A 23,044-nucleotide genomic window follows, 5' to 3' on the forward strand; every position below is an offset into this window, starting at 1 on the left:
ATACGATTATAACACCTGTTTCATTGTCCATACCTACTCATAATATCATCTAATAGTGTATCTGTTTAATAATGATGTATCTATTTTTTTCTTCACAATACTGAGGTAAAATCCTTCTGAGTACTCTACCTTATGCTCATGAATTTGAAGGTTTTCTCACTCTGGATGGTGGGAGCATTAACTATTCTCAGTCCACAGGTAGTTTCCTCACTGACCAGTCCTCACCCGAGGAATCAAGTGGAACCCTCTGCAAATCTCTGGAGCTCTCTGCGTGGGTGGTGTGTGTGTGTGTGTCCACGCACGCCTAGCTCTAGGCTCCCACCTGCACCTCCCCAACTCTGGGAGACAACCAGGATCTTCCTGTCCTACAATGCAGCCTGGAAATGCTCTCTAGGCATGAAGCTGGGCATTCAAAGGGCTCAGCTCATTTATCCCCCTTTCTTGGGGATCACTGTCCTGTGCTGCTAGTGTCCAGTATCTGAAACCACTGGGGCATGTATTTCATCTACTTTTTCGGTTGTGTCAGGTGAGAGGGTAAATCTGGTCCCCGTGACATCACCTTAGCATGAGCAGAACACACACACATACACACACGCACAAATCTGAAAACTTGTAAAAATCTTTCATTCCTATATTTCCAGGTTCCTGAAGATGCTTCTTCTTTAGGAACTCAAGCAGAATGACAGCAGGGCCAGGATGCCAAGAGATCAGGGTCCCAGGCTCAACCCCTCTGAGCCTCAAGTCTCATCTCCACTTCTCAAGGTCATTGTGAAGATCACATGAGATGAGATATATTCTCTGAACTCATCTTGTTCATTGCAGGGAATGAGCTTAAGTGACTTATTACTCAATAGCATAAAATGCCTGCTTAAAACATTTACCTAAGAAGGAGGTACCAATACTCTGACAATGAGTGGGGGTGTTTTGTTTGTTTGTTTTTTGGCAAAATTAGAAAAAAAATTTTAAGCCAGGGAGTTCCCTTGGTGGTCTAGTGGTTGGGATTCGGTGCTTTCACTGCAGTGGCCCGGGTTCAATCCCTGGCTGGAGAACTGAGATCCTCCCACAAGCAGTGCGGCATGGCAAAAAAAAAAAAAAATTAAGCTAAAAGATAATCATTCCACCTCCATTTTGGTCCCTATAGGTGGTCAGAGGTTTTCAGTGTAATGGAAAAGTCAAAAGCACAGGTCTGAATATAAATGCTGACTCTGATACATACCTGCTGTGTGACCCTAAGCAGATGACTAAACCTCTCTGAAAAAAAACTGGGTATCTGTGAGGATTAGGTGGGATAATGCATTCAAAGGGCTCATTAAGGGATGGCCACATTGCCTGTCTGGAAAGGGAACTCTCATTCTTCAGCCACTGGGAAAATCCTTCCACTCTGACATTTCAGCTAAAAATACCATTTCATGTTCATCATGTGACCAAGAGGCTCCTCTAGCTCTTCCCTCACCCTCTTTCAGTCCACACGGCTGGTTGGATGACTGTAAAATGAGGAAAAACAGAGTCTGCGCAGAACAGCCCCACCAGCTCGCAGCGCCTAGGGAGGGACGTTGCGGATGCCCCAGCACTGTGCGTGCTCCGGCTGCCCGGTCCAGTCCCTATGGGTGTGGGCACCGTGCTCAGGCAAACCCAGGCAGCCTGGTGCTGTTTGCTTACATGCCCTGGAGCTGCAGACTCTGGAGTGAGGGCCCTATTCACACAGCCAGTCTCCATGGCAACAGCAAAGTTCACAGGCAAGACATTCCTTAAGCCTGTAGAAAAATTCTCTGCCCCCACCCTGTGCTTCCAGGTGAGGGAGACACACTGAGCAGTGAGCACAGCCTCAAGGCCAAATCTTTTTTTTTTTTGCGGTACGCGGGCCTCTCACTGCTGTGGCCTCTCCCGTTGCGGAGCACAGGCTCCGGACGCGCAGGCTCAGCGGCCATGGCTCACGGGCCCAGCTGCTCCGCAGCATGCGGGATCCTCCCAGACCGGGGCACGAACCCGCGTCCCCTGCATCGGCAGGCGGACTCTCAACCACTGTGCCACCAGGGAAGCCCAAGGCCAAATCTTTAATAGAAAAGCCAAGAAGAAAATACGGGACCAAAATACACAAATATTTTGGACAAACATACCTAAAATATTGCCCTGCTGTCATCCAAGGGCCCCACTGTGTTTTCAACAGGTATAAAATAAATATATAATGTTCTCCCAGTAGTTTTCCCTGCTTCCTAACTGGTTCCTACATCCAAACTCCACACAGAAAGCCCAAGCGATACATTAAAAATGTAAATAAGATCATACTCAGTACCCTTCAGCGAACTTCCATCCTACTAGGAATGAAATCCAAAGCTTGCATCGTGGCTCACAAAGCCATGCATGTTGTGGCTTTGCTGATCTCATCTCCTTCCCCCACCCCAGCCCTCTGGCCTCTTCGATCTTTCTCCAACACCGAGGTATACTCCTGCTTCAGGGCCTTTGCACTTGCTGTTCTCTCTGCCAAGAATATTCTCCCCCCCCCCCCCCAGAAAACTGCATGGCTCATTCTTTCACTTTATTTAGGTCTCTGCTCAATTGTCACCTTATCATCACCTCCAACGTTCCCCCACCCTCAGTAACCATCCTCTTACTCTGCTTTAGTTTTCTTCATGGGCTATGACAGTTTCCTCCTTAGACTACAGCACTTCAGAGTACCTGATCTATTACATACTTCTTCATGTATTTGTTTGTTTTGACTCTCTCTCGAGGATGTAACATTCAAGAAAACAACAACTTTGTTTGAAACATAGATGAGAGCTCCCAGGCCAGCCTGCCAGGCTTTACTGCCATGTTCAAATAGATGAGGCACAAAGTGATGAGGCCTGAACCAGGCTGCTGGCTGTGGCCACAAGTAAGAAGCATGTGGCACAAACAGTGGAAAGAAAGAGAAGTAAGATTTGGCAACAGATTGGATAGGAGGTAAAAGGGAGACGATCCACAGAGACCTGAGGTTTTGAGCTCAGTGGTCTGGAGCTGTGCTCTCCACTGTGATGGCCACCTGCCACACGTGGTGAGGGAGCACTTGAAATATGGCTGGTCTAGACAGAGATGTGCTGTTAATGTGAAATACTAAGTCTTTGAAATCCGGTGTGTAAGAAAAAAATGCATGTAAAATGTCTCAGTGATTCTTAAAATATTGATTAACATAGTATAATATTATCATTTCTATGTGTAAATAAAACATATTATTAAAATTCATTTCATCTGTTTCTTTTTGTTTTATAACATGGTTACTAGAAAAATTTTAATTACATATGCAGCCTGCACTATATTTCTTTCGGAGAGGGCTGGTCTAGAATATAAACAGTGGTACCACTTGCAGAAAGAGGAGAGGAAAGAAGAGAAAGAACTATTATTAGTAGCAGATAGGAGGCTACAGTGAGGCTTAATCACCCGCTTCCCCAGAACTTTGAAATCTGGTAAATAAAACTGCCCTCTGGAAGTTGGGGTGGGGGATAGAAAATCATATAATTGCTTCAAAGCTGAGATGTACAGCATAACCTTAAAAAGCTAGAATGGTTTTTCGATCCAAGAGAGTAGGGCCAGAATCTACCAGAATGTACTTACATAGCTTAAGAAAAAAATGCATCGGTCACAAGGGGCATCAGTCAGCCATGAAACATGGAAGAAAGGATCTCATGAACGGTGACATGGGCAGTAGCTATCAAAGCCTGTGCAGGCTCTTGGTCTGACGCCATTAAGCAGAAGACCCCAATGACTAAGATGACCATCTAATTTACTGTCCAAATCAAGCCACTGTTGACAGCAAAAGTGACATCATAAATCATTGTGCTGGGACAACAAACCAGGGCTATCCAAAGCAAATCAGAGCATATGGCCACCTCATCTCAACTAATTCATTCTAATTTACTGCTCTCATTGCAGCCTTCTGATCATACCAAATGTACCTGAGACTAAGACATACATTTTAAAATAAATTCACATTACTAAAACCTGAGATGCTTCTTACAATTGATGTGGGCATTTAATATCAGGCTTCTTCCCCCCCGCCCACCACCCACCCAAACGTGTTACTAATTTAATAGTACATCTTACCGTCAATGATATCTTACAATCAAAGATAGAGAGTAATTTGGCTTCCCATGTGAAATGACATGAAGGAAAACAGATATTTCTCCAAAGAAGACATACAGATGGCCAAAAAGCACATGAAAAGATGTTCAACATCACTAATTATTAGACAAATGCAAGTCAAAACTACAATGAGGTATCACCTCATACCAGTCTGAATGGCCATCATCAAAGAGTCTACAAACAATAAATGCTGGAGAGGGTACAGAGAAAAGGAAACCCTCCTACACTGTTGGTGGGAATGTACAATAAATTGGTGCAGCCGCTGTGGAAACCAGTATGGCGGTTCCTCAGAAAACTAAAAATAGAGCTACCATATGATCTAGCAATCCCACTCTTGGGCATATAGCCAGAGAAAACCATAATTCGAAAAGATACATACACCCCAATGTTCATTGCAGCACTATTTACAAGAGCCAAGACATGGAAGTAACCTAAATGGCCATCAACAGAGGAGTAGATAAAGGAGATGTGGTACATATACACAACGGAATATTACTCAGCCATTAAAAAGAACAAAATAATGCCATCTGCAGCAACATGGATGCACCTAGAGATTATCATACTAAATGAAGTTAAGTCGGACAGAGAAAGACAAATATCATGATATCACTTCTATGTGGCATCTGAAAAAATAATACAAATGAACTTATTCACAAAACAGAAACAGACTCACAAACTTAATAGAAAACTTATGGTTACCAAAGGGGAAAGGTGGGGGGGAGGGCTAAATTAGGAGGTTGGGATTAACATATACACACTACTATATAGAAAATAATCAACAAGGACCTACTGTATAGCACAGGGAACTCTACTCAGTACTGTAATAAACTATATGTGAAAAGAATCTGAAAAAGAATAGATACATGTATATGTATAACTAAATCACTTTGCTGTACACCTGAACCTAACACAATACTGTAAATCAACTATACTCCAATATAAAATAAAAAAAATTTTTAATTCATTAAAAAAAATTCATGAATCAGAGAGTAGGAATGCCCTCCCCAACCAGGCAATTTATTTCCATTGGAAAATAACAAGTATTATGGTTTTAAGAATTGTTCTCTTGTGAGTTTAGTTAGTTTGAATTGATAACGTAAGACTGCGTTCCAAGTCTAAGGCCAAAGTCTAGATCAAGGACTGGGGTGAATTTACTGAGGTCATTCTGTCCCATGGGAACCTCAGCTTTACCAAGGGGACAACTCTGTGTGCCACCAGTGGGCACCACCGTGACTCTTCCCCATCTGAAACTGGCAGGGGCAGTAAGAGTAGGAATCTGGTTTGGATCTGTTGGGTCTAAAAAACCAGCGAGACGTTAAAATGGAAGCAGGGCTGGAAAGAGAAGTTGAATGAGACATACATGGGTTATACATAATCAGAAGAAGAAATGATTTTGTTTGTGTCCAATAAAGCTACAGTTTGGATAAATCATCAGTGCCTATACCTAGTTAACAAAGAAACTGCAGGAGCATAAAACGATTTCACTGTTAAGTGCCAAACTGGCTAGACTAGTGGTGGCTTAGTGTTTGCAACCTCGTATGAATACAGCAGTCACTGGGAAAGAGCACTGTGATTGATTAGCCACATCTGATATTGGCTCATAAGGGGTGGAGGAGGGCACAGAATTAAAGCACAATTATATTGGAGATATTATAATATGTTATTAAAGATATGGTCCTTCAACAAAATAAACAATAGTAAGACAATATGCAACATGAGAAAAACAATTGAAATCAACTTACTTGTTTTGTCCAATTGTCTCAAAATCTTTCACAACAATCCCAAGGGACGATGAAAAGTCCAGTGGTATACCCCTCAAGTCGAACTCCAAAATCTGTACACAGGTAGATTATGGAAACAAAGAGGCTGTTAAAAGGATCCGGGAATATAATAAGATGCACCAATACTCAATATCGGGTCATCTCCACCAATGACAATTTTTTGAAGTACTCAGTTCTATAGTTAGACAAAAGTGATCAAATTCTGAACCTGGAGGCTGCTGAGGCTCGTGGGAAAGCAAACCAGACTCCTAGCTTCCCGTTTTCTAGACTCTGTGGCTTTGGACAAGTCACCAAATCCGTCTCATAGGCAGAGAACTAGACTTAATGCCTACCACAAATGTAGCACAAATAGAATAAAATATGTATGTGAAAAGGCTTTCTTCAATGGTTATGTTTAAATTATTTGCTTTTCTTAATCATATTATTATCGAAGAAAGTGGTAAATAATCTAAGAAAACATTTTCTGAAATGCATCAGCCCCTTATTTTAAGTCCCACCATGGTCAGTGCTGTAGTCAGCTGAGTCTCTCATCTTAAGGCAGTAAATTGCTTTCTAGTGGCAAATGTTAAAAAAAAAAAAAATTAACTTAGTACCACTGATGTCTTTGATTATGTAATAAATTAATTAACTAAAGCAGTGCATGATGATGATCTGATGCTCCTTGTAATGGGTTTGGAATGGATGGAGGAGGAGTCTCACAGCTCATATTAGAACATACCCACCAATCCACATGGGTTTGGGTTGGCATTTCATTTAGGTTTGGTTTCAATTATAAAGCTGCAATTGGGAAGTTTACTTGATAAATACATATGCACTATGAGAAAAAAATGCATTGGAAACAAAATGGGGTAAGATGGATGATGCCCTGGGGAAAACACGCCTACTCATGTGACCATATACCTCTCTGCCATCGGCCACATGGATTGGGCTCAAATATAAAGAAGCGTGTTGGGACTTCCCTGGTGACACAGCGGTTAAGAATCCACCTGCCAGTGCAGGGGACACAGGTTCAAGCCCTGGTCTGGGAAGATCCCACATGCCGCGGAGCAGCTAAGCCCGTGCGCCACAACTACTGAGCCTGCATTCTACAGCCCAAGAGCCACAACTACTGAGCCCACACGCCTACAGCCCGTGCTCTGCAACAAGAGAAGCCTGCGCACCGCAAGGACGAGTAGCGCCCCCCTCGCCACAATTAGAGAAAGCCCACGTGCAGCAATGAAGACCCAACACAGCCAAGAATAAATAAATAAACTAATTAATTTAAAAATTAAAGAGGCATGTTATCACTAAATGCACACATACATGTACTTTTTATTTATTTTAGTCTTGGAGCTCTGTGTGAGGTGCTAGGAACCCACAGTTTCCACAGGGACCAACCAGACAGGCCTCTGGCTCTCATGGAGCTGGCAGTCCAGCTGGCTGTGCTCTGGGTTCCAGTGAAATTGCAGAGAAGTGGAATTCCCTCTCAACCTGCATGAAACCAGCAGGGCACTTCAGATAGGCATTAAGAAGCTTTTAGTCTTGGCCTCATCCAGTGAGAACGAGTAGTCTTTATTTTACAGGGATACTGAAACTCATTGGGAGGGGAAGGGGAGAAGGGATTTGCAGTTGGTGGAAGGAAGCCGTCACAGCCTGGTGACGTAGCAAAGTAACAAAGACATTTATCACTGCACTTATCCAGAAAGGTTTGACCTGGCTTTTGGGAAAACAATGGGGCAGATGACCAACTTTTCAAAAATTAGTCAGCGTAGGAAAACCCTACTCAGTGGAAAGAATTAAAAATTTCACATAACTGTAAATCTATTAAACACTGAAACAATTTATAAAATAGATAGAAAGTCAGTAGTGGGGGGGGATGTCTATAAATTATATCAATTCAATACAATATTACACAGTCAATAAAAATATTTTTTAATGGAATTATAGGGGTATATGTTCAGGATATAATAGTAGGAAAAAATAGGATAGGAAACTGTATTCACTGTATGACACTAACTGGCTAATTCTAAGACATCCTATTTTATTAAATGTGTTCATTCAATAAATATTTGTTGATACCTCCGAGATGTTAACAGTAGTTGCTTCTGGAGAGTAGGACCAAAAGTAATTTTTTAAAGCTAATCTGAAGTTTTCAAAATTTCTACGTTAAGTATATATTACTCTTATCAACATAAAAAACAATAAATGACACTTCCAGACACATAAAGTATCATGTCATACCATCTTGATTAGTCACATGCAGATATGTTTTTAATTACGGAGCTTTCCCTCTGGGACTCCAGAGGTGATCTAATCCCACCCCTCGCTCTACAGATATGCCCCAATTTGCAGCATAACTAGACACGGTCACACAGCAAGCTCACGGCTGCACCAGGCTAGAACCCCACCCTCCTTAACCCATCCAGACTCCACTTGCCACACCACTACTGCACAGGAGCTGTCACCGTGCAGTAATGTCCTTAAGCTGCTTTGCTGTCTCTGTGGCCACAGAGGGAGGTGGAGCGGGGAGGGGTGAAATGCAGAGATTCTCCTTCCAAATGGAAGAGATAACCTCTGACCAAAGATGGGACAATCAGAGGTAGCTTATCCAGTGAAACAAAATTGAAAAATAACGAACTCACCTCATTCCACACTGGGTTGAGTTCACTATCGACTTTCTTTGTTTTCTTTTTCTCATCTGCAAATTAAAAATAAGAGATATCAGTCAATTAGAAATATTTACAGAGCCTGTACCATTCATCTGTTCATTCAAAGAACATTTCCCTGAGGGCAAACGATGTGCCTACATTTTACCTTCATCTGACTAGGGTGAGGGCTACCTGAATCAGTTTTCCAGACTGAACGGCATTTTTGACCTAAAAACATTTTTCCCGTCCCCAGACCAACAAGGAGCTGAGGGATGGGAGACTCAAAATCACAGAAATGCTGTGACCCTCTGTCTCTCCCTCAGCAAATCCGGCAGACCAAAGTCACCCAGGGCCTGTGCATCTCCCCAGCTTGCTGCAGAAAGAAGCCAACGAAGGTAACCTTTGACCCACAGGTATCCCATTTTATAAATGAGGATACTGAGACTCAAAGGAGTTGAGGAATGTGTCTGACCTCATATGCAGCAGTGGTGCCCTGATATAAACCTGGAATTTCAGCTCTGAAGCCCATGCTGCCTTTGCATGTGATAAGACCCCAACACAGCTTAAAGATTATGCTGGATTCCCTCTCACAGCCCTAATACAAGGTAATTCGTAGATGAACACTTTCTAGGACCAGCAGAGAACTGGGCATTTCCCTTACTCCTGGCTCACTGTTTCTAAAGACACAAGGTCTTCTTTCTCTGCATCTGAGACTGGACTACACCTACCCAGATGAGTAAATGTTTATCCAGCTAGTGCTTAAAGCTTCCTTGGAGCAAAGTCCAAAGAGCAGGGGCTTCTACTGAATCCCTGAGTCCCCAGACACTTAACAAAATAAAAGCTAAGTTTCAGTACAAAAGGCTTTGTAGGGCTTCCCTGGTGGCGCAGTGGTTGGGCGTCCGCCTGCTGATGCAGGGGACGTGGCTTCTTGCCCCGGTCCAGGAAAAGCTGGGCCAGTGGAGCAGCTGGGCCCGTGAGCCACGGCCGCTGGGCCTGCGCATCCGGAGCCTGTGCTCCGCGACGGGAGAGGCCACAGCAGTGAGAGGCCCATGTGCCGCACGGGAAGAAGGAAAAAAAAAAAGGCTTTGTAAACCTTAGCTCACCTGTTTTCAGGGGGAAAAAAAGTTTTTCTTCCTGTGTGTCTCTTCTACTATCACACAGAACAGTCACAACACTCTGACACCAGATGTATTGGGCGGGGCATGTTCCCCCAACCGAGCAATTTTCTGCAACATCAGCTGGGTGTTCTACAATTTAACTCAATCCTGACACTGTCTACCTGGAGTGAGCATCAGATCCCAGGGGTTAAGTGCTCGGTCCCACAAGACTGCCCCCACCCCCAGACACCAACAGCAAGTCCAGGTTGTCACCTGGGCGTCTAACCAATTGGCGATAAATCTGAGGTTCCTATGACCCCATCCTTGGGTTCAATTAATTTGCTAGAGCAGCTCACAGAACTCAGGAAAACAGTTACTTACATTTACCAGTTTATTATAGGATTGATAAATGATACAGATGAACAGCCAGCTGAAGAGATACATGGGGTGAGGTCTGAGAGGGTCCCAAGCACAGGAGCTTCTGTCACCATGGAGTTCGGGGTGCATTGCCCTCCTGGTACATGGATGTGTTCACCCACCTGGAAGGTCTCTGAACCCCATACTTCTGGGATTTTTATGGAGGCTTCATCACATAGGCATGATTAATTATTAACTCCATTTCCAGCCCTTCTCCCCACTCTAGAGAAGTGGAGCTGGGGCTGAAAATCCCCAGCTTCTAATCATGGCTTCATCTTTCTGGTGACCAGCCCCCATCCAGGAGCCCACCCAGAGTGGCTTCATTGAACAAAAGATATTCCTAGTGCTCTTATCCCTTAGGAAGTTACAAGGGTTTTAGGAGCTCTGTGCCAGGAAAAATGAGCGAGGGCGTGGGGTTGGGGGGAAGACACAGACCAACATATATTTTTTCTATTATCTCACATCACCTAATCTCCTTCAAACCCTAGGAGGTATGTATAATTATTTTCATCCCGCTTTCACAGCTAAGGAAACCGAGAAGTCAAGTAACGAATTCAAAGTCACCGAGTTAGTAAGTGGGGCAGAACTAGGTTTTGGACCCAGGCAGTCTCATGTTGGTGACCAAGCTTCGAACCACTCCTCAGCTTCCCCTCTACTGCTGTGGCATGGAGAAGGTAGTGGGTCTCGTTCAGCTGAATGTCACGTTGCTAAGGCTCCCAGCACACGGCCAGCTGTGGGACTAGCCACCTCATTCTTCCATGACCTCAGCATAGCAAAGCTATGAGTCATCACCCTCACTCTGCTAAGCATTAACTCCTCCACTTGAGTGGGCTCCCATCGCCCAACTGGCTTCCCTTTTTAAACTTCGGCAGGACTTGACTCATCAGCTCATGCCTGGACCTATCCTGACTCTGACTGTGGTCTTTCTATGCAGCCTCCAGAGTCCCTCACTGGATCAGATTCTGATGTCACCTAGAAGTGGTGCTGATTTCCCCTCTCACACTTCCATATTGACCCCACTCACTCTTCCCCTCGTCTGACAGAGACCTCTCAATCTTCCTTCTCTGGTACAGTACCAGAAAGTGTGGGAGAAAAAGAGAAGCCCTGCAAAGGATGTTGAAATCGATGGAACTGGTCAAAATGGCTTCTATCCACAATTTTAGCGGCTCCCTCTAAAAACGATCTACAGGTGCCACGCTGTGCATTCTACTTCGGTGACTCTAAATCCTTACAATAAACCTGCAAGGTAAACATTCTCATCCTCATTTTATAGACAAGGTGGTTAACTGAGAAAATCTGGTTAACTTGTCCAAGGTCCCACAGCTAATAAAGAAACAGAGCCAGAATCTGTACCTACGACTCCCTGGCTCCAAAACCAGTGTGTGTTTGCTACCACACCAATGCCTCACTAGAAGCTGTCAGAAACGTTCAATAAAGAAGATGCATAGGGACTTCCCTGGTGGTGCAGTGGTTAAGAATCCACCTGCCAATGCATGGGACGGGGTTCGAGCCCTGGTCTGGGAAGACCCCCAGATGCCGTGGAGCAACTAAGCCTGTGCACCACAACTACTGAGCCCGTGTGCCACAACTACTGAAGCCCGCACGCCTAGAGCCCGTGCTCCCCAAGAGAAGCCACCACAATGAGAAGCCCGCGCACCGCAACAAAGAGTAACCCCTGCTCAACGCAACTAGAGAAAGCCCGCGTGCAGCAAGGAAGACCCAATGCAGCCAAAAATAAATTAATTTTTTAAAAATGTGCACACATTACATTTTACTGCCTTTTCTCACGGCAGCCAAAAAAGTACATAAATTCCTGTCTTATCAGCAGCCGCAATGTCACACATTTATTCAATTATTCCACATCTTTTTTTTAAAAAGGCCTCAGTTGCAGGCACTAAACATCAGATTAAATTACAGGAAACTCCTTCCCCTTCTCCACCTCCCCTACCTCCCCCTGTTCCCACCTCTGATGTTATGAAGAGAACTGTTTCTGTCTACGGTAAGGAATTAAATAGTTTCAACCCAGAACATAACAATTGATTCAAATGCAGAATACACTCTGGACCATGATTCAAGGCATTCTTTGGGACATTTCCTGTTTTTTGATTAGCTACACTTGCTTCCCTCTCAGTTCTGTGAAGGTCACCATTGCAGTAATTAACTCGCATGCCAACCTCCCAATAATATTTCCCAAGAACTGAACAAGCACTCTTTGCCAAGCCACCATGCCCTCTTGCACAGAACCATTTCCTTTGCTGTTCATCTACAGGGTGAACTCTTACTGAAACAGTGAGAGAGACACCATGACTCCTAAGACCGGATTGGTACATCTGTGCTGAGAGGACCAGGGTGATTGTGAATCCTATGTCAACCTGGCTAGCCTATGGTGCCAGTTGTTTGGTCCAACACTAGTCTAGATGTTGCTGCGAAGGTATTTTATAGATATGATTAACATTTGCAATCAACCGTCTTTAAGTAAAGCAGATTACCCTCTATAAGGTGGGTGGGCCTCATCCAAAGAGCTGAAGGCCTTAAGAGGAAAAACTGAGGTTTCCTAGAGAAGAAAGAATTCTGCCTCAAGGCTGTATCAGAAGATCCTGCCCAAGTTTCCAGCCTGCTTGCCTGCCCTTTAGATTTCAGTCTCAAGACTACATAAACTCTTACCTGAATTTCCAGCCTACTTGCCTGATGTTGGGCTGCACCCCACAGGCCTAGAAGGCCTGTGCTTGCCCAGCTTCAAAACCAAAGAAAGAGGGCTTCCCTGGTGGCGCAGTGGTTGAGAGTCCGCCTGCCGATGCAGGGGACACGGGTTCGTGCCCCGGTCCGGGAAGATCCCACATGCCGCGGAGCGGCTGGGCCCGTGAGCCACGGCCGCTGAGCCTGCCCGGCCGGAGCCTGTGCTCCGCAACGGGAGAGGCCACAACAATGAGAGGCCTGCATACCGCAAAAAAAAGAAAAAAACAACAACGAAAGAGCCCAGAGTAAGCAGCAGAGACATCAATGGTTTAATGGAGGTGGGGGGAGCTTACACCTCTGAAGCAAGGTCCTGGAGCAACACCCCACCATGTTCTGCAGACGGCAGGCAGTAAGTGGTGGCAGTCTTTAGTCCCGGGAAGAAGGGGAGGTTACCACTTACAGGGGAATTGATGTCAGATGCGCTCATTAGTTACCAGGGAAACCAGCGGAGGGGCATGTCCTTCATGGCCCCTTTGATAAGAACAATCACCAGCTGGGGCCTGGGGCAAGTAAGTAGGAAGGTGAGTCAGGTGAGTAAGCTACAGGTAAAGCAGGCACTGGTCGGGCAGGGGATGTAGAGAGAGCAAGAGAACAGCCATCTTGAGTGGCCTGACCATATACCTGCCCCAGAAATTTCAGTCTTGCCAGCCCCTACAATTGCATGAGCCCTCTCCCCGTCTCTGTCTCTGTCTCTCTCCATTTATATGTACATATATACTATTGGTTTCAGAGAAACGGAACCAACTGGTAATACCAGGTGCCCATGGAAGTAATAACACCTACGATGGTAACACATTTTACAAACTTCCAAATACATACACACCATCTCACTGATCCTAACAATCCTGCAAGGAGAAGACAGGTATTGGTCCAGCTCTTCTCACTGGACTTTCAAATCAGGGAACTCTCCATTTCCCTGAGCTGTTACCTCAGGGAGACATAAGGCTCAACCACCAAGCTCAGAGTCCCTCTGTGTGAACTGGTGAATTTAGACTAGATGATCTCTAAGTTTTCCTCCAGGTCCAATATGAAGTGCCTCCAAGTCCTGACTGGTTAGACTACTGCGTCTTACTGACGTGGCCCCAGGAGAAGTGGGGGTGCTACTTACAAAGCTTTCTTAAGTAACTCAGCTCTTTGGTACGCAAGGTAGATCAGCCATGCATCTAAACTTGACCTCCCATTCAGAAATACTTCTGCATCTTCTCTGGGTCCTGGATTATGCCCCCTTTGTTTTGAGAAACATTCACAGACATACACAAAGGCATCCACTATTTGGCTTATAATTTCACAGAGCCTCCTGAAGCCCTTCCACACGGGGCTAACAGTTATGAAGTGCTCTGACCTAGTCACTGTTCCCAGCGCTTCCCATGACTGTCTCACTTAATCTTCACACCAACCCCAAGAGGTAAGTTCTATTATGATCATCTCCAGTTACAGAGGAAGAAACCAAGACACAGAGAGGGTAAGCAACTTATCAGAAGTCACACAGCAAGTGAGTGGTAGAGCAAGGATTCAAACTCTAGAAGATACAGACACAGAGCAATTTCCAAAATTGGAGGATTAAGACCAGAGAGTGACTTCTTAAAGCCTGGGACTGCGTTATTAACATTGTTATCCCCCCCCACCAGAGTCATTTCTCCATGATTTGAATGAAATAGACTTGATAAGCTTATAAATATTATGACTAAAGTTGCTTTAATGATTAAGAAAATAAATACAAAGTGCTCAGCATAGGGCCCAGCATATCATAAGCACTAAACCAGCAGGAGCTAGTACATCAATATTATTTCTTCTTTCGGCATCTGAGCAGCATCCAGTGTGGACTCCAGGAGGTTTCCCAGGCTGTGGAGGCCTCTCTGGAGGGCAGGGCCCCAGTGACTAAAGGAAGTGCCCAGGGGCCTGGGCACAGCCCTGGTGGAGCAATTCTGCCACGTGGCTCCATTCCAGGCCTCTGAGGCTCGCCAGAGGCAGCTGGCATGTGGGTAGTGCCTGCTCCTCCCCGGCAGTGAGCCTGGCAGCTACCAGCATCTGGAAGAATGTCCACAAGAACCAGGAAGCAGGGAAGGCTCCAGGAAGGGCTAGCCGGAGACTGCTCCGCCCTCAGGTGTTAGAGGGACTCATGAAGACAGGTGGCCCATCCAGGTCAATCTGGCTGAAGGAGGGAGTATCTCTATTTGCTTCCCAACCGGCTGCACTAATGCTCCAGAAGATGTTGCTAAACCGGTTCTAAGAGAAAGGCATTTTGGCCAAATGGCAACTGTGACACAAAGCGAGGCTGTTTTGTAAATTTCTGAAACAGTCACTGACATTGCTGATTCAAGGAACGCCCAGACAAAAAGGCAGGCTGGGTTACCGCTCAGCTTTCTGTTCCCAGTGCCTCAGTGGCCTCTGGAGCCGCCCCTTCAGGCACACACACTCTTGAATCAAAACCAAATCCTCAGGGGAGCTGCGGTGAAGCCCAGTCAATCTGAACAACCCATACAGAATCTACTTCCTAAAAGCTGACCCTGGGGTGTGGTCACGGTCCAGCCCTGCCAACTGCCTGGGCTGCAGGTGAAGGGAGCCCAGGTGGGGCAGGCACCTGGATCGGCTCTCTCGGTGGAGAACTGAATACGAGCATCCATTCTGTGCCAGACACTTTAAACACATTCACGTCAAATCCTTATGCACGAGTGTTGGGCTGCACCCCGCAGGCCTATAAGCCTGCGCTTGCCCAGCTTCAAGACCAAAGAAAGAGCCCAGAGTCAGCAACAGAGACATCAATGATTTAATGGGAGGGGGGAGCTTACATGTCTGAAGCAAGGTCCTGGAGCGACACCCCACCATGTGCAGCGAACGATGGGCAGGACACGGCGGCAGTCTTCGCTCCCGGGGAGGGGGCCCCGTGTGGTGGAGGAGAGATTACCAGTTATAGGGAATTGACGTCAGGTGGGCTTATTAGTTACCGGGGAAACCAGCAGTAGGGCACATCCCTCACGGCCCCTTTGATGAGAACAATCACCAGCTGGGGCCTGGGGCAAGCACCTAGGAAGGTGAGTCAGGTGAGTAAGATATAGGAGAAGCAGGCGTTGGTCGGGCAGGGGATGTACAGAGAGAAAGAGAACAGCCATCTTGAGTGGCCTGACCACACACTTGGGGGTGGCTCTGGGTTTGTGAAAACCAGGGGTGGCCTGTCTGTATTGTATCTGTGGTATCTGGTTGCAGTACCCTTCTACATACCTAACTCCAGGGATATCTCGGAAGAGAGGCAGACCAAGACTGTAAGGTTTATACAGGGTATGTAGGGGTGAAGTATACGGTCAGGCCACTCAAGAAGGCTGTTCTCTTGTTTTCTGTACATCCCCTGCCCGACCAATGCCTGCTTCTCCTGTATCTTACTCACCTGACTGACCTTCCTATGTACTTGTCCCAGGCCGCAGCTAATGATTGTCCATATCAAAAGGGCCGTGAGGGGCATGCCCCTCTGCTGGTTTGCCTGGTGACTAATGAGCCCACCTGACGTCAGTTCCCCTATAATTGGTAATCTCCACCCCCTGCCCCCCACCCCAGTGAAGACTCCCACCATGTCCTGCCCACTGTCCACCACACATGGTGGGGTGTTGCTCTAGGACCTTGCTTCAGACATGTAAGCTCCCCCGTCCATTAAACCATTGACGTCTCTGTTGCTGACTCTGGGCTCTTTCTTTGGTCTTGAAGCTGGGCAAGCACAGTCCTTGTAGGCCTGCAGGGTGCAGCCCAACAGGGAGGTACTAATATCCCCATTTTGCAGATGAGGAAACTGAGGTTCAGGGGTGTTAACTGACTTGCCCAAGATCACAAAGCTACTCATTGGCAGAGCTGAGCTTCAGCCCCATGCCTGCCTCATTTCCAAACCTGTGCTCTTCACCAGCACCTCAGGCTGAGGGTGCCAGGCAACCTGCCACATTTTCACCACTTATCAGCTGGGTGACCTTAGGCACTGACTCCAGCTCTCCATACCTAGATTTCATCATTAATGAACATGGCAACCTAATGCCCAGGAGTAATAGGTACCAAATTTTGGGCTCATGCCAGGCACTCTTCAAAGGGCTTTGTATGTTACCTGTTGCTATTATTATCCTTATTTAAGTCCAATAGCACAATAAAATTAAGTAGTTTGCCCAGGCTCACCTGCTAGTAAGAAACAAAGCCAGAATCTCGATGCAGGTGTTCTGGCTCCTAAGACTCAACCTCTGGTAGCTCTGGCTAACACGTTTCCGAGACATAATCTGCTAGAGACTGAATTAGGCTGGTGGTCTGCAGATCCACTTCGGACCCTGCTTGAGGAGATGACTTCCTATTGTTTCAAGAGAGCCCCTCAAGGCCTCAGTGTTCTGGAAAAGGGGATGAAAAAGGTCACCTCGTAGGGTTGCATCAAGGATCAAAGGAGAGAGCGTCAAAGTGCCAGGACACAAGGGACATGCCTCTGTGTAGGATTCACATCAGAATCATAAACGGCCTCCATTAGACAACATGAAGAGGATCCAGTTCCTCTGCCCTCCCTGACTCCAAGAGATTATATCAAGAGAAAATAGTCACAGAAAAGAACTTTGAAAATAAGCACAAAGCACTGAGTCAAAAGCTTGATAACTCCATCCTAACCCTCCTAGGCAACAATCTTAGCTGAATTACGACTCAGCCTCAGATCCTGGTATCCCATAATTAATCATCTCTTTTAATGGGATTTTTGCCATTGCCAGCAGTTTTGACCCACTACACTCAGCCCTCCTTCCTATGCTGAGAAGAACTTTGGCCTTGGGGCTCTTGAGCAGAGCTGGGCTGGTCAGTTGCTGCAGGTATGAGGGAAAACTGGAGATCAGTAGTGTCTGTGGATGGCGGCTTGTTAGTGGGAGAGGATGGAGGGTAGACTTAATGAAAGAGAGATGCCAAGCACGGGGAAAGCCAGGCACGCAGGACGCAGTGGGAAAGTGCATGAGACAAAGAGTCTTGGTCTGGGGCTCGAGTCCTTGCCTCTTCCTGGTCACCCAGCTTTGGCCACTCTTGTCCTCTCTAAGACTCAAGGTGCTCATTTGTGAAATGAGTATAAACAATACATGTCCTGGACACCTGCTAGAGTTGTTGTGAAGAACAAACATGATCAAGCCCAGGAAAGGGCTTTCTGTACTGTAAGTGCCCTGGGAAGAAGTTCCTTCCTCAGGCCATGTCACACATAATGTGTCCAGCATACTGGGACAAACTGGAGGGCATCTGGAGCCCCAGACAAGACCCCTGAAGCCAGAGGTATCTGGCTCCAAGGCACCACAGCCTCAGGCCCTGGCACTGGTCTGATCAGATGCCTTCAGGGCTGAATTTGGCCAGGGAAACAGAGCCTGGATTGTCAGACTTAGGGAGCTAAACCCTGAGCCCAGGTGCACTAATTACCCCAGGGTGGGTCAAATGCAGCCTCACCACACAGGGGTGTGTGTTACAGCCTCAGGGTGGGCCTGTTTATCCCAGCTCCATGTGGAACCTAGTGTGGGGTCTTGAACAAAGCAACTCACTCTCCCCAAGACGTGGTCTCTTCAGCTGTAAAATGAGGGACTTCATTTTTTTGGTGAGAAATAAATGAATGCATATATGTGAAGCTTTAGTGCAATGCTTCATAGCTAGAAAGTGCTCGTCATCAATATAATCTGCAAAATTTTATGCCTCCTTTCCAGGAGTTTAAACTCATTGAACTCTGCATTCACTGAACTCTCTCTGGACCTACAGCTAGACTACAAGCTGCATGCAGGCAGCGGCCAAGTCTGGCTTGTTTCCCATCCAGCTTGCAGTGCTGAGCCCAAGGCCTGGCAAAGTACACTCTCGACCAAGATTTGTTAAATGAGTTTATGCCTAAGGGGAGCAGTAGGAAGAAACAGCAGCAAAAAAGAGGATGGAGAGAGACAGGGACTGCCCAGGCAGTGAATTCCAACAATGAGGAGAGATAAGCAAAAAGAATGTTTTTTTTCTTTTTCCTGTCTTTTTTTAAATAATAAAAGAGGGATAAGGGAAGGGATTTTTTTTTAAATTGATAAGTTATGCTATTGGGATGAAAAGATGATGAAAGTAATAAACCAGAAAACTAAGGTAAGGGGAAGTGGAAACTCACCCTGCCATTCAAATATTAGGATGTTAATACTTTACATGTAATAAGTAAAGAGTTGTAGTCTCCACTAATAAAATGGCTCCCACTTGACTCTCCAGGAACTGATTCACTGCTAAGCTATGTCAGCTCTGAGCTTCTGAGTCACAGCACGTCCTAAAGGCTTTCATACCCTGGGGAAACTCACCCCAGGAAGGCTGGGTTTTGTTTTTTCTTCTTTTTTTAAAGTTCTTTTGTTCTTGGTACACAGTCTTCCTCTTTCAGACTGGGTCCAGATGCCCCTAGCACACGAAACAATTCAATCCTTTCAGAGCGGGGAGGAAAGGATCATGATTTGACTTGGTTGTTTTAGGCACATTTTTTTTTTTCTCCATAATCATGATGACCTCCAGGAAGACATACGGAGGCTCTGGAATCAAGAGTGCAGAGATGAATCCTGACCTGTCTCTGTCTTAGTTTCCTCATGCGTAAAGCCAGACTTCAAGAGGTGAGGTGGGGGCTTCCCTGGTGGCGCAATGGTTGAGAGTCCGCCTGCCGATGCAGGGGACATGGGTTCGTGCCCCGGTCTGGGAAGATCCCACATGCCACGAAGAGGCTGGGCCCATGAGCCATGGCCACTGAGCCTGCGCGTCCGGAGCCTGTGCTCCGCAGCAGGAGAGGTCACAACAGTGAGAGGCCCGTGTACCGCAAAAAAAGAGGTGAGGTGGGAATAAACATCTACTTTTAGTCCAGGTACCTTAAAGACATCATCTCATTTGACTTTTGCAATCTTCATGGGTAGGCCTTATACCCACTTCACAGCTAGGAAAACTGAGATTCAGAGAGGTTTCTTGTCATTAATTAGACCAAAGCCCTAATGTCAAGGTCAGAGGTAGGCTAGGGTTCCCCTGCCTTCCATCTTCCTTTGAGATGCAGCTTAATGGATCCCAAAGAGCATGTGGAAACCCTGAAGTCCTAAATACTCAAGATCAGTTTTGTAGTTTGTGGTCACAGGGATCTGGTCTCATTTGGTCCTATGTGGTCCCCTTGGCCTCTGAGATCCTAAACTGAATGACTGAAGAGAGGAGCCAGAATCATTCATTCAACATTATTCATTGGTCATCTACTATTTGCCAGGCACTGAGCTAGGTGCTGGAGAAAGAGACATGGTCCCTGCCCTCATGAAGTTTCCAGTCTGATTGAGGAGGCACACAGATATCAAATAAGCCAGCAGATACATAACTACATGTTCCAATAGATGCCACAAAGGAGTATAGGATGTTAGGGGACAGAACTACGGGGCACCTGATCTAGGGCTACTCTGATCTCCCAGGATGTGCTGCTGGGAGAAGCAGGGTGACCTCTGGTTCCAGCCTTGGCCTGGGGAGCCCAGGCCAACCGGAAGACCTGGTACTGCAGGGAACCAAGGCTATTTCCCACTTGCCTTCTTCTCTGCTATGACTCTCAGCACAACCTTGGCTGCACAGACCTCACAAGGCCAGGGCCCCACTGGTCAAGAGGCCACCAGGCTCTCAAGCCTGCTGCTGGGCCCCTGAGAGGCAGGCTTCCGGTCACAGGAGGGCTGCTTCATTGCTGGCCACTGAGGCTGCAGAATCACTGCAGGGTGAGTTAATGAGGCAAATGTGAGCCGAAAATCCAAGTCAACAGAGAGTTACTAAGAATCTACTGTTTATACCCCTTAGGATAACTATTATCCCCAAACAAACAAAAACCACAGAAAAAAACAAGTGGTGGTGAAGATGTGGAGAAATTGGAACCCTTTTGCACTGTTGGTGGGAATGTAAAATAGTGCAGTCACGATGGAAAACAGTATGGTGGTATCTCAAAAAATTAAACATAGACTTACCAAATGATCCAGCAATTCTACATCTAGGTATAAACCTCAAAGAACTGAAAGCTGGGACTCAAACGATATTTGTACGCCCACATTCACAGCATGATTCACAGTAGCTAAAAGGCAGAAGCAACTCAGGTCCATCAGTGGACGAATGCATAAACAAAATGTGGTATAGGCATACTATGGAATATTATTTAGCCTTAAAAAAGGAAGGGAATTCTGACACATGCCACAACATGGATAAAACTTGAAGACATTCTGTCAAGTGAAATAAGCCTGTCACAAAAGGACCAATATTGCATGATTCCACTTATACCAGGTACTTAAGAGTAATCAAACAGAGAGACAGAAAGTAGAACTGTACATTTAAAAATGATTTAAAAGGTAAATTTTATGCTATGTACATTAGAGCACCATTAAAAAAAAGAACCTGCTATATGCCTAGCTGAGAGGCTATCATGTGCTCTCACAGATGAATCAGACATGGGCTCTGCCTTCAAGCCGCCTGTGCACCACAGCTGAAGGGCATCCTATTTATTCATGTAAGCCTGGGCCACCCCTCAGATGTCCCCCAGGGTTCTGTATGTACCCCCAGCAGTGGGGAAGGAGTCAGGCATAAAAGAGGGAGGAAATGAGCATTTGCCATATGACTACTACGCACCAGGCACTGTGATAGTGTTTTATCACCGTTGATCCTTAGAGTACCCTTGTGAGGTACATGTAATTCTCCCCATTTTATAGGCAAGGAAAGAAAAGCTCAGAAACATAGTTGCCCCAGAGATTTAGCTCCTAGTGATAAAGTCAGAAGTGAAACTCTGCTCAGTCCAAAGTTCATCCCCTTTCACGTAATGTGTTGATTACAAAGAAAGGGGTCTCCTTAAAGGAGGGGTGGGGGGTGGGGTCAGATTACAGCTTAAAGATGGGAAGAAGCAGGTCTAATCCCCAAACTGGAGGGAGATAAACTGGATGGTTCATGTTCTCGGCCCTCAGAAGCTTACCTTGTGTAGGATCCACCTTGTCTGTCCGGAGATTCTGTATTCCTTGTCACAGCTCATTGGACCAGGGGTGAGACCAAAACTGAACCAATTGGAGTCTTGGTCTCAAGCATCTCAACTAAGAGACACGGATGCTGTAGCAGATGTGGAGTCAGGACCAAGTCATCTCCGTGGTAACCCAGAGCCCCATGCAAGCTGCTAACTGCAAGGGAGCAGCGGTAAGAGTCCCCACTAAGGCAGCCAATGTGCAGAGAGGAGACGGATGCAGTGCAGGGAAGGGCGGAGGCCTGAGGCACACAGTCCCCTGGGGAGCAAGAGCAAAGGCTTCCCTGCCCGACAGGTGAGGCCCATGATTGTATTCTGGGAAATTTATCTCTAACTTTAGGGGAAAAACTTGAGCAAACCTGAGTTCCTTGCAATTCAACAACTGCTGACATGACACTTTACCCCTCAGGTGGGACCACTGGGTTGGGAGAGAAGGACCTTATGTGAGTGAGACCACAGCTCAGCTTGGTTGAGGAAGTGCTCCCCATTTGACTTTTGGGAGAATAGCAAAATGTGTCTTTGGTATCATTTTCTATTTCTGTGCCTCTCTTCTACCTCTTTGGGGGGCCTCCCTCTCCAGTCTCAGGTAGCTAATGCCCTCAGGCCGGCCTCTGGCAGAGACACCCCACCCAGCCCTGCAGGCATGCACAGGCTAAACACTCCCTAACCCTAACCCTCATGTCCTATTTTACAGAAGAGAGTGAGGAAGGATGGCCCAACTGGCCTGCCCAGCAAGGTTTTCTTATTCATTTAATTCGATTGGGCTACTTCCTTAGTATCTTTCACGTTAGCTCCTGCCTTCTCATTCTAGCCCTGGAATGAGCTCCCTCTGCCCTGGAAAGCATTTGCCTCAACTAGTAAACCATCTAATTAGTCTACCTGACTAGAACTAACCTGTCCACAATGCAGCCTAGTGGCCCCCCAGTGAGTTATGAGTAAAGCGCAATCCCAATCACACCAGATTACGCTGTCAACCTCACCCCACAGGCCCGTGGCTCCCTGGCCTTTTTTGGTGCTGTTCCAAACCTAGAATGTCTTTCTTTTCATTACTTCTGTCAGATTTCCACTCATCCTTTAAGACCAACTCAAGGACACCTTGTCCATGGAGCTTTTCACTCTTCCATCTGCTTTTGCATTATAATTTTTGCATGTCTTTTCTGGTTTGTAACTCATTCTTGTGTTCCAACCAGTTGCTTCCCTAGAAGACCAAACCATGTTATACGTATTTTTCTAGACTTGATTTCTGATATACTGCCTGGCACATTTTAGGGCTCCATAAAAGTAAACGTT

General features: G+C 46.2%; 1 protein-coding gene across 2 annotated transcripts in view; it reads right to left on the bottom strand.

The window, feature by feature from the left end:
- The window catches only part of MYOF (myoferlin), a 157,808-nt gene that overhangs the window by 129,269 nt on the left and 5,495 nt on the right, over positions 1-23,044 (bottom strand). For both annotated transcript variants that reach the window (XM_082630028.1, XM_082630027.1), the window contains exons 2-3: positions 8,519-8,574; positions 5,859-5,950 (exon numbers count right to left, since the gene is read on the bottom strand). In XM_082630028.1, coding sequence (XP_082486154.1) covers positions 5,859-5,950; positions 8,519-8,574 — 148 coding nt within the window. The remainder of the gene's footprint in view (positions 1-5,858; positions 5,951-8,518; positions 8,575-23,044) is intronic.

The sequence above is a fragment of the Mesoplodon mirus genome, assembly GCF_964341445.2.
Source record: "Mesoplodon mirus genome assembly, chromosome: 2".
Classification (NCBI taxonomy): domain Eukaryota; kingdom Metazoa; phylum Chordata; class Mammalia; order Artiodactyla; family Ziphiidae; genus Mesoplodon; species Mesoplodon mirus.